Genomic DNA, 12,354 nt, shown 5'->3' on the forward strand with positions numbered 1-12,354 from the left:
GAGGATCCTTTGATGCGCGCCGTCTTGGCAAACGCACTTATCAAAAAACTGCGCCTTAGGGGACGATCAGCTGATCGATCGACTCGTGCGTGAAATCACGAGTAAGACGCTTTGGCGTCCTCGGTGCTCGTCATGCTGCTCGGGTATGACCCTAATCTTGTGAAGGACCCGTGTACATTAACCGAGTCGGGTAGATGCAGGACGTAAGATCCTGCCCGAGGTCCAAGGACTAGGACACGGTCGCGATTTGGCAGGTCCTCTGCTCCGTTTCGCTGTCTTCGTCCGTCTCACTGGCCCAGGAGGGCTGACGTTCGTGTCAAATTTCTCCATCGCTGTCAGGCAATCGTCCAGCTGGACCCGACACGCCGTCATCAAGGACTTCCGTCACCTGAGGAGGAAAAATTAATTATAAAAGCGACCCCTCGATTTATAAGTCATGAATATTATAAATTAAACCGTCTTTTTGTACCGTCGAATCGTGTACTATCTTAAGCAGCGAACACCGCGACAACGTTCCGGACGACCTAATGTATACTGCATGATGTTTATTAATCTATGATTTGCAAATGCTCACGAGCCACGATTAATTCGGTGACTCGCAGAGGTTTGAGCAATTTAAATTTAGATCCGCTGAAATATTCACTTGCATGCTCTCGATTACGTTTGCGGCCGGATAACGAACAGCTACTAAAGTATTCAATATGCAGTTCATCGTTTTCACCGCTGATGATATCTTCGCGGTTGGACTTTTTGGTCCGTCATGCAAATCATATATCTAAGAGTGAAGAGGGAAATCAAATTCAGTTGGCGATACATAAAGAACGAGTAATAAATTTATTCCGTTACTTAATCGACTCGTTGAATGAATTAACGTAAAAAGGATCATTCTTACCAGGACCTCTTCGAAGCGGTCGTAGGTTTCCGGCCTCGTGTTCAATAAACTGTCGACGACCGAATCCACTCCTCCTGGCTGGTGACATCCCCTACGTCCAAGAGCATTAATTCCAATGTGCAGCAAGGACAAAACCACCAGCATTCCGGCTGCAACGAGAAAAAGTCACATCTGCATCCTTGCTCGTTGAAACGGTCGCGAACGAGCCACCTGCACGTTCGCCGCATGTATGGATTTTTTTACGGGCGTAACTCTTACCGGCCACGAAGGATAACCACAATCTGTGAGATTTCCATGCCAAAATGCATGACAGGGGCAGATAAAACAACGCCCGTCGCCAGCCTCTCGTTACGACAAGTACGCTCGACCAGCAGCGCCAACAAAGAGAGTCGTCGTTCCTGAAACAAAGCCAACTCACTGCAGCTTTTTGGGCGGCCCCGAAGAGCCGTTCCCCAAGTTTCGATACCAAGGACTAAAAAGAAATTAAACGAGAACTTTTCATCCTGTAGAAAAGCGAGGACCAGAATGTTTCAAGATGGCTCGATAGGGGGGAGCCATGAATTTTTGAAAATTTAGATACCCTGGAAAATCGCCTCGCACCTTGAAGAGGATGTCGCGAGGGACTCTTCACTCGGAAATCAGGGAAAACGATTTTCTTCTTTAAGAACCGATTGCCGTTGATTTTGTATGATAGACAACAATGCGATTCGGTAAAAAGTTTCATCCTTTGTAAAAGAGAGGACCAGGAAGTTTCAGGATGGCTCGAAAGGGAGGAGCCATGAATTTTTGAAAATTTAGATACTCTGGAAATTCGCCTCGCACCTTGAAGAGGATGTCGCGAGGGACTATTCACTCGGAAATCAGGGAAAACGATTTCCTTCTTTAAGAACCGATTGCCGTTGATTTTGTATGATAGACAACAATGCGATTCGGTAAAAAGTTTCATCCTTTGTAAAAGAGAGGACCAGGAAGTTTCAGGATGGCTCGAAAGGGAGGAGCCATGAATTTTTGAAAATTTAGATACCCTGGAAAATCGCCTCGCACCTTGAAGAGGATGTCGCGAGGGACTCTTCACTCGGAAATCAGGGGAAATGATTTCCTTCTTTAAGAACCGATTGCCGTTGATTTTGTATGATAGACAACAATGCGATTCGGTAAAAAGTTTCATCCTTTGTAAAAGAGAGGACCAGGAAGTTTCAGGATGGCTCGAAAGGGAGGAGCCATGAATTTTTGAAAATTTAGATACCCTGGAAAATCGCCTCGCACCTTGAAGAGGATGTCGCGAGGGACTCTTCACTCGGAAATCAGGGGAAATGATTTCCTTCTTTAAGAACCGATTGCCGTTGATTTTGTATGATAGACAACAATGCGATTCGGTAAAAAGTTTCATCCTTTGTAAAAGAGAGGACCAGGAAGTTTCAGGATGGCTCGAAAGGGAGGAGCCATGCATTTTTGAAAATTTAGATACCCTGGAAAATCGCCTCGCACCTTGAAGAGGATGTTGCGAGGGACTCTTCACTCGGAAATCAGGGGAAATGATTTCCTTCTTTAAGAACCGATTGCCGTTGATTTTGTATGATAGACAATAATGCGATTCGGTAACAAGTGACGCTCGGTTTTACAATTGTAATTTCGGTGGTTTCTAACGATTTCCAGATGAGTTCGAGCGTTAAATATCCATGATTTCCTGAGTGAATAGCCCCTCGCCCTGAAGATGAGTTGATTTTTACAGGATTTTGAGCTTTAAAATCCATGATCTCCTGAGTGAATACCTCCTCGCCCTTAAGAGGATGACGCCTCGGGATGGCGAGGAAAATCTGGTTTATAGGAAGAGGAATAGAAGTTTTAAATTTGTTCCAGGTCCCCTGGTAATGTTCATTGCAAGAGTCGGATCGTTTCGAGGACCTCGGGCCGAAGTAAAGGCTGAAATAAAAGCTGAAGTAAAGGCCGAAGAGGCGAAGAGCAAAGGCCGAGGAAACGAGGAGCGAGAAATGGTGGAGTCGCAGGATAGTCCTTCGTCTGACCACTTACCGGTCGTCCTTTGTTCTCCTTTCCGTCCGAAAAGGAGCAAGTTCGATTTGGAAGGGATCGAGCAAGGTTCAAGTGGACGACGATTAAACTTTCGAGTTCTCGTCCAAGTGTCGAGCTTTTCGGAAGCTTTAGGGGAGACGCTCCTTCGGGCATTGCCCGGCTTCCCCGTAATTCCCACGTGTCAGGAAATTGGAGTAATAAGGACGTGGGCAAAGTTTGAAGGGTCCTGCCCTGACCTTCGCAAATGGTGCCGGGTTTCCCTTATCAAGTTACTACATACTCCGACTTGTCGTCACATGACAACATTCTGCGCACATAACGTAAGAACCCAGGCATCCATAAGTAAGAACTAATCACCGCATTCCCACTAAGAAATTAATTTCCTACCGAGGAATTATTTACACTTTAATTAATTTCTTTTCAACTAATTACGAAACCGATTTCTGTTTAACTGCCGCATTCATTCGCAGCACCGAGGAAAAAAATGTTCTCTCTCAAGGGAACTATTTCTTTAAATGTCGTCGAAGAACTTAAAATAACAAAGTAAGAAATCGAAACCAGGTCTCATTTCTTTAACTCCATTCGAAGAAATAATTTCCCTGAAAGAAAAGGAATCCTTTTTAGTCATTCTTCTTCTCAGTGCGGTATATTAATTCTTTTTAGAGGGGGATAATTACACTTTGTTCATAAGAGGGTAAGAGGAGCCAAGTTTCGACGTACCTTACGCAGACCTGGACGAAGAGGGTGACTGCCCAAGTTACCTCCAGGAAGAGAATCACCGCAGAGGACGCCCTGAAAAGAAGTCGAAGAAACTCTGGTTATGACGGGGAGAGGAGGAGAGGGGAAAAGGAGAAGGTCGAGGTCCCTCTTCCTCTTCCTGGCCTCGTCCTGCGGCCTGCAGAGTTCGGCGAATCCTGGCAAACCCGAGACCCAGAAGTGCCAGGGTAGTCGACTGCTCGTAATTCGATCTCGCCTTAATGCTGGAGGGAAGCTAATTTCTGTCGCGCCGCAATTGCCGGCCTCTGCCAAGCCGACGGAAATTGACTCTGGCCAATCGGATTGCGCCGGCGGAAAAAAAAAAGCTCCCCGATTAAAGGGACAATTTCGTCGGGGCCGGCTAAAGTCCGTTTTAACTAATTGGAAATTGTGTTCCGATCGATCCACCCGTGTGGTCAACGGGGCCCTGCTAATTGACGGAACACCCTGACAAATTTATATCCCTCGCCGTTAAGGGATTTAACATTACTCTATTTTCCCTCTCTTCGGCGCACGAATTTTTCCATTCAATCTTTCGCTGCTGAAAATCAAATTATTCAGGTGATACGAAAGGGTTGTTCGTAAAAATATTGATAAAACTTTTCTCCAAACTGAGTGCACCGAATCATTTGAAACATTAACATGCGATTATGGTGATCCTAAGGAAAAACGCGATGCTCGTGAAATTTCATTTCTCAGAAAAAAAAAAAAAAATAAGAAAAAGTGATTTTTGTTCTAGTCTAGGCTAAATGGAGAAAATGTTTTACACATTAATTAGAAATTAATTTCTGCGGAAGGTGCACGTGCAGAGATAAATTGTGCGTTGTAATGGTACAGGCAGAAGTGAGCGTGGAATTCTGCGGGATTTTTCACGGGGATGAAACGACAGGCTGCGGATAAATGCGGAAATTATTGCGGATTCTCCTTCTGAATATGTTCTCGGTTAAACGTGACATTTGACAGGTGCGCATGCGGGGGTGTGTCGTTACATTTGATGTCCCGTGGACAAGCGGAGGAGCCGCTTGTGTCGGTGTTTGACGACAGCCCGCGGAATTAATATCGAAAAGTGGCGGCCATATTTGCGGAGCGTTTTGCGAGAAGGCGAGGTAACCCACCGCACGGGGTAAAAATAAATCTTTTATTTAGGGAATTATCCCGAGAGTTACCTGGCCCGTAATTGGCGTCGTAAATGGTTATCGAATATTCAGGGGTAAATAATTTTCCATTTATTTAAATAATTCCGGGGCCGGGTTAAACATTCGAAGAGAAGCCGCCGCCTCGCTCGTCGGTATTCCTCGGTGCATGTAAATGTTTGCCCCAACACTTGGGCGCATTTATGCGTTCATGTTTTTGGATGCGCATGAATATGGCCCCTAGAATTTAGAGGCAGGCACGTGCGAACATGCCGGCTTCGCACTTGCGAAAATAGTGAAACCGCGGGCATAATTCCCCGCAAGTTTCCTCATCCATGAGGATGGTATGCGGGAACGAGAGAGAACTTGGGGAACTCTATACGGTCTACGTCTTGGGTGAGAAGCCGAGTTGGAGCCGTAAAACCGATATCGACACCTTGCGTCTCGCATTAAACGTCACCGCCGTCGTAAACTTCCCGAAAAGCCAGGCGGCAGGCTCGAAATGATTATACACAAACCCTGGAAGGTCGGACCACTCCCTAAACAAATATTTTTCTTCCGAGAATGGACAGAGAAAATTTCCCGGAATTTTATCATTACTTTCAACGACTTCAAATGAATAAACATCCGAAGTTCGACTCGAGATTTGATCACGATGTATTCGACGACGATGCAGACTCTATTCACCTAGTGTACATTTTTATTATGCAAATTTCGGGATTAGAATTCAGGTAAATCCAATTAATTCGGCTCTAAAGCTGTGTACTAAGTGTAACCAGGAAATGAAATGTAAAATAATCTCGAAGAGGAGCTTTTGCCCGCCCATCGAACTCGTGTCCGAGGAAGGGCTTCTTTTATCTGTATCTCGATGTAGTGCGTGAATTGAATTACGGTCATACGCATGTTGAATTATCCTCACGTGACGTAAACACCCATTACGTGTCCGCGGTACGCCACGTCAGCACCGACTCCGCAAACGACTGCAACAGAAAATCAAATTCGACAGCGATCAATGGGAGTGATAGGGAAATCTCGCGAGGTAAATAATTCCCGATTACGGGTCCGCGATAACGCTCTCTTCTTTTCGGGAATTCGAGCTCCCTGGGGGGTCCAATTTGCCGGGGAACTTATCGGGCAGTTAGCAAGCGAGGGGGTGGCTTTTTGCGGCTTTTCGCGAGATTTTCGCGGGCTTTTCGACGATACTTCGTCTCGAGAGGGCTGGCTAAAAGTTATCCGGACCCTCGAACCGACACAATGGAAATGGAAATAGTGCATTCACGTTAAACGGTTTCCCAGAGTCCCCATTTTCCTCCGAGCTTTGGCCGCGAGGCCCTCGCGAAAACGCCGTCTCGGCCGGAAGTCCGGAAGTCCTTTCTCAAGGATTAAATGCCCGGCCAGGATAGGACCCCTGTCGGGAGGATGAACCGCCGGTGATAACCCGATAAATGCATTTTATGTCACTGCCGAGGAATCACCCATTCCAGGAGGATATCCTGCAGGTGCCCCCGATTCAGCTCCTGAATCAGGAATGTCCTTAAAACTTAATACCCAAAAGTTACGAGCTTGAACACCCTGTCTACCCGTTAAGTAAAGAATTAACTTATCCAAAGGAATGACAAAAACAGAGGGAGAAAATACAATCCATCATAAGTAGACATAAATGCGATAATAGGTTAATCGGACCTTCTCCTTAAGAATTGCAATTCCCCGGTAATGGAGTCTGAATGCTTGCCATGTTTTTTCCTAATGATTAAAATGTGTTATCTTTTTTAATGGCGCATAATTGTCTACGGAATTATGAGTGTCATTGAAAAGCAAAAGTTCGTCCGAGTATATTTCTTTCTTGCGGCATTTTCGATGCGTTGCCGGAGGGAAGAAATGGCCTCCCAAAATTAATAGAGATTTCCCCGGGATATGTCGTTACGTCACATAAATATGGAGGCGGTTACCCGCGTCCCAGGAACATACGATCCCGGGGATGCGCCGGGATGTCAGGTATGTCGTCGCATTAATTAGCCGATCTGGCTCGCAGAATTCCGACGGACGTGGAGGCCAAGAGTTCCTTCCGGTTCCCTTGCGAGCGGTCCCATGGAAAATTTCAGAAATGTCGGAATCGCCGGGGTTCCGCGTTCCCTTTGTCTCCGGAATTCCTCGCGAACCTTATTGCGTTGGGGGCCGATCGATGTCGAAACGGTGCGGAACGATGCGGAATAAATAACGGCAACCCCTTGCAAGGGGTCCGTTTTTACCTTTACCCTTTTTTATGCAACCGTTAAGAACTGCCCTTATGATTTTTTGATTTTTATTTCAGATTAATTATTTCAGGGGAAAATGTTTGGCAACTTCATAGAATTGATGTGCACAAAGCTGTATTAATATTGAACATTTTACGTCATGATTAAAAGTCGTCACGAAATCTTTGGAAATTAATAAGGTGTGAATATTATACCTTATCGGAAGTTTGATGAATTAACTTGTGAAATAAAAACGCAGGTACATGCATCCTCTACGGATGCAGCATAAATTTGGTGCACCGCATGTTAATGAAACTTCCAGTACATGAATCATGAATTTATTACTGGTTTTTTTTTTGTTTTTTTTTTTCACGGTGCAGTATACATATGTGTGACTTTTCTCATTAGGAGGAAATGTAGATTTTCGGCGCAGAACACCGCAAAGAGGAACGAAACGCGGAAGAACGCCGATGGTCGCGAACTCAGCAGTTTGTAAGGAAATCGTCGAACATCAACGAGGGATGAGACTCTTGGCTTTTATCACCGACGACCCCTGCAGTTTGCAACGTCCACTGTAAATCCGAGCTTTCAAGGGACAATTGTGCTTACGTCGCACTTCGAACACCTGGGCTCCTCTTTAGAGTTCAAGAGGATCTTCTATGAAGAGGGTCCTATGCGAGGATCCCTCGTATGCGTGTCTTTAGGACTCTTCAAGAAAGACCATGTAGAACCGAACCACATTAATTCAGATTAATTACATTTAAGAGGCATTCTGCTTCGAAGATAAAAATTCAAACTTTCTCAAGCTATTGGATTTTCAGCGCCTTTTCATATTCAATCTCCAGGATTTCTAAATTTTCCCAAGGCAAGGTTAGGCCTTGAGACGCGGTGAAAAATTGAGGAATTATTTAAATTGTTGAGGGATTTATTTATTAGACCGTAGGTAGTTCAAAGAATTCATCCGGAGAGGAAATGCAATATACCGTAAATTTCCTACGAAATTTCCCGAGGATTCGGAAGTTTCATTTCTTTCCGCCGTAACAGAAATAGACGACGCGACGATACTAAAGCGGGGTGCAAGGCGAAAGATCACCGAGGCTCGCAAACGAAGCCGTTTGTAAGGAAATCGTGTCCCACTTAGGGGAGGGAATTGTTGGCTTTTATCGCCAACAAGCCCTGCAGATTGCCGCATCAACTGCAAATCCAGGCTTCCAAGAGACAGTTGTGCTTGCGTTGCACGTCGAGCACCTGAACTCCTCTTCGCAGGTCGCAGGATTGTGTGCCCTACTACCAGAGATCTTCCATCCCTCGGAAGGTCCTTCAGAAGAAACGGCATTCGATATTCCGCCCACGAATTCCGATCGGAATTCATTTACCGCCAGAAAAAAAAAACGCCCCCTAAAATCTTATTCATTTATTTCCCCGATAATTTACACACCCTTGATGCCAAACCTGATCCCTTGATATTGTCACCCTCTCGAAGCCAACCCCCCAAATATATCGACCACTTCATAAACCTCTAATCTTGACTTGCGTTCCTCCGCAACTCGCTATTATGATTTAACCTTATTTAAAAATCCCCAGTACCGAACAAGTATTCATTCAAGGGGCAGTAATTCCACAATTACAGAAATAGACCGAGCAATTTGGGGGGGAAACCCCTGGAAAAAGATACTTCGATTCAATTACAACCCACCTTTTTTCAACATTCAATTCGGAGTCATATCCCTCCGCATGTTGCTATCTTTAGTTTCACTTTACTACCCCCAGAATTGAGGGAGTATTTTCACAGTGGGCGGCAATTATGACAATCACCGATTCTCGATCTAGTCCCTGGAAAACTATACCTTGATTAAATAAAAACGAGCGCTTTGTTGATATTTAATTAGGAATTACGGTCCTCTACTGCGACGCCATCTTGATTTAAAGCCCTCCGCACGGGGGAGTACTTACACGGGGGAGGTGGTAATTATTACAATTACAAGCAGGACTTCGATCGGGCAATTTGGGGAAGCATCCTCAAATGGGGCGGTCCCGATAGGGGAGCACCTATATTAACTGATTACACGTTTCCACCCTGTGATAACATCCCGGCCCGTCCCCCTTGCTCGGGGTGCGTAACTTGCGACATAATGCGCGCGTTATCCTTGGAAACTTGTCGAAACAAAGGGTCAAGTTTGTCGGGGAGGGACAATGGAGGGCATAGGGAACGACCGGCGGGGGAGTTTCGCCCCCTCGTCAGGAAATATCCGGAGCGGTGATACGCGAATCGCCCGGCCGCGTTTTGCGCCCATATCGCGCCGCTAGGATTCCGGGATTCTCGCTATCTCTCGTTTTATTAAAGTTTCACGGTTTTGTTGCTCGAATAATATATATATCGCGCTGCCAGGGGGTGTCGCGACAATGCGGGGATGTAACGCATGTAGGACGCGATTTACCATCCGACAACGGGAAAATGGCGAATTTCCTGGAGCCCGAGGTCTGGCTGGAAAAGACCTGAAAATGGAAAGAAGGCAGATCTCGTTGTCGGATTTTTATTTTATTTTAACGAGGTCCTAAAGGATTTCATTTACGAATAAAATCGCCACGAAGAAGGGGGCTCTCCCGCCAGTATTTTTCTTTTTATTATTCATGAGATGATAATGGAATTCTTACGAACAGATTGGATATACATGTTTCCTCCGGGATGTAAATGCGATTAATGCCCCTCGGGACCTTCCACCTGATATTAACGCGTCCGGTAGAAATATCGATACCAAAATGTCTGTTCCTGGTCTGGTCGAGAGCTTATCTTATTTCTTACGGGTTATTTGTATCAAATAGAAATTCGATATGGCAGCTTAAATTAGTGTGCAATGTTTGGAAATTCATGGACTAGTTTCGGATTTTATGACACTCTGTAGGGGAGTCTTTAAACCAGCTTGAAAAATCGTGGAACTTGTATATTAAATTCATTATAAATTTGGATGATACGACATCATTGGTGTGAATAGTGTTCCTTAAAAAGGCTTTTCTCGTAATATTAACACCTATAGACGCTGATATAATCGCTCATGAAAGCTATTCACTTGTCATCGATGATTATCCCTCCTCGCTGTATTATCACCTCCACCCCATCTCTATGGTGTTAAAACCAGACGTGTTAATTAAACCAGTCTTGTGACACGGTTGATCTGTTCCTCCTTGAATCCGTCGACTGGCCAGATGAGGGCCGACATAAAATCGATGGAATCCCTCGGGAAAATCGGGAAATCATACTCTAGGGAATTGTGAGATGATAGGGCAACTGCCATTCGTTCAATGGTGCCGATAGCGATTTCATTCCAAATGATAATGCATTTAAATTTGCTTCTAGTGGTATCGCCCGATAACACGAAACACTTGGACTATTTTTTGGGGTCGTCATTTAGACTGGACGTGAAGTACATAATTCGAAAATCTGCTTGGTGAGGGATCAACAGCTCTAAAATGACGATCCGATAGCATCCCTCCCGATTTGCACATGGATCAATGTGTCCCTACTGATCCAGGATGCGGATCCCAGGATCTGGTGTCGTGGTTAAAAAACGATGCGTTTTAATTAAAGTCCGTCTGGTTCCCAATAGTGGAACAAGCGAAGTACGTGTCATTTTCTCCGCCCACGGGGCGGCTTTTCGATCGTCCATCCGAGTTCGTGCACGCGTTATACCATTATTTCGGTTTTTAATACCTGCATTATAGGACAATGTCGATATCTCCAGGAGAAGACTGATCATTACGTGGGCAAATCAGGAATTTTTATAATTCATAGACTAAGCGTTTTCGGTACAGCTAATTTATCCCTTAATAGTTTATCGAGTGAGTGTCGTTTAATCTTCGCCCAAGGGGCTGCTTTTCAATTATCCACCCCAGTCAGTAAAAGCGATCATTATTTGAGTAATTTATCCTCGGTTTGTAGATAAATAAAGTCTGAGGAAAAAACGCCGACAATTAGGCGGATCATTTGTGCATTTTCAAAGCTTGGATACGTTTTAATTGCAACCTATCAAGTGCCTCTCAATTATCCACGCCAGTAAAATCCCGGTAACCAATATTTCGACAATTCAAGATCGTTTTTTTTCTTTTCGGGGCAAAGTGGATCCAAAATAGTTTCAAGGGAAAAAGATAACAATTAGTGAGATCAATTAGGAGTTTTCAAAGCCTGGAAACGAAGCGTTTTAATTACAACCCATTGATTGCTTTCCGATCATCCACCACAAGGGATGTGGTGAACGCGTGGTAGCCTTATTAATTCAGGTTTTTGAGATCGCTCTATAGGCTCAAAGTGGATCCAAGATGTCCCAGGGAGAAAAGGACTGTGGATAATTAAGTAGACAGGTTAGTCAGAAATTTTCGAAGCCGAAGACGAAGCGTTTTAATTAAAACTCCCTCGTTTCCGATACCGGTGTCGCGCACCGGTGGCACGCGCGGGGTGCACATAATTTCTTCCGCACAACGCGCTGCTTTCCAATCACCCGAAATTCCGGCTAACGAGCAAAACTGCGCGTTCTGGCCGTTGCGTTCGTCAGGGTGAAAATACGGCAAGAAAATGCCCGCTGGACGCTCGTGAAATGAATGAGCTCGAGATTTCAGGGGAACGAGGACGAAGTATTTGTTTCTTCCTTTTCATCCCTTTCCTTCTCTTTTTGACATGCAAGGTTGTCCTTTTTATTTGCGATACAAACCGAGTGAATATCGCTTTTTCCACGTGGCCTGTTTTCTCGACAAACTGAACTTCTCCTATCGGGTTTGCCCATTGTTTATTTCGAGGTCGCATACGAAAATACAGCTCCTGGCGTGAACAATGCCGCTGGCGAGTAATTAGCGGTAGAAATATTTTTAGAAGTCTAATTGTACCGATATTAAGAGCGACTGTTCATCCTGGAAATTTAATCCCTGTATTGGGACTTCAGGTTTTATTTTATACACCTTTTAATATCTCACTTTGTTTATAATGCCTCGTGTCGTATCTCGAACACATTTTAATATGAAAAATGGAAATGACCTGGAACCTGATGGGCAAAAATGAGTAAGAATTGAAAATTCAATCTCGGTCGTTCATTCGATTTGTCAGAATTGTGGCATTGTTATTTTTCAAGGTTTCTCTCGGATTGCGGCAAAACCAGGGCAGTTAATATCTCCCGGAAGAAATTACGACGTAAAAGAGTGCAGCTGGGTCGGGTGACAGATATCACCGCTAAGTTCGAGAAAAGGAGGGAAAGGACGAGCGAATGCAAACTGTAAATTGCGAGATAACAAACAGAAAACGACACGGGCGACAACATCCAGA

General features: G+C 44.8%; 1 protein-coding gene across 1 annotated transcript in view; it reads right to left on the bottom strand.

Annotated features, from left to right (window-relative positions):
• Positions 1–316: 316 nt before the first annotated feature.
• Positions 317–12,354, bottom strand: part of LOC105701111 — a 39,042-nt gene continuing 27,004 nt past the window's right edge. The window contains exons 2-6 of the mRNA XM_012427554.1: positions 5,732–5,792; positions 3,644–3,715; positions 1,151–1,290; positions 893–1,041; positions 317–388 (exon numbers count right to left, since the gene is read on the bottom strand). Of these exons, the coding sequence (XP_012282977.1) occupies positions 317–388; positions 893–1,041; positions 1,151–1,290; positions 3,644–3,715; positions 5,732–5,792 (494 nt within the window). The remainder of the gene's footprint in view (positions 389–892; positions 1,042–1,150; positions 1,291–3,643; positions 3,716–5,731; positions 5,793–12,354) is intronic.

This window comes from Orussus abietinus, unplaced genomic scaffold, assembly GCF_000612105.2.
Source record: "Orussus abietinus isolate OABI.00-Male unplaced genomic scaffold, Oabi_2.0 scaffold5, whole genome shotgun sequence".
NCBI classification, from domain to species: Eukaryota; Metazoa; Arthropoda; class Insecta; order Hymenoptera; family Orussidae; genus Orussus; species Orussus abietinus.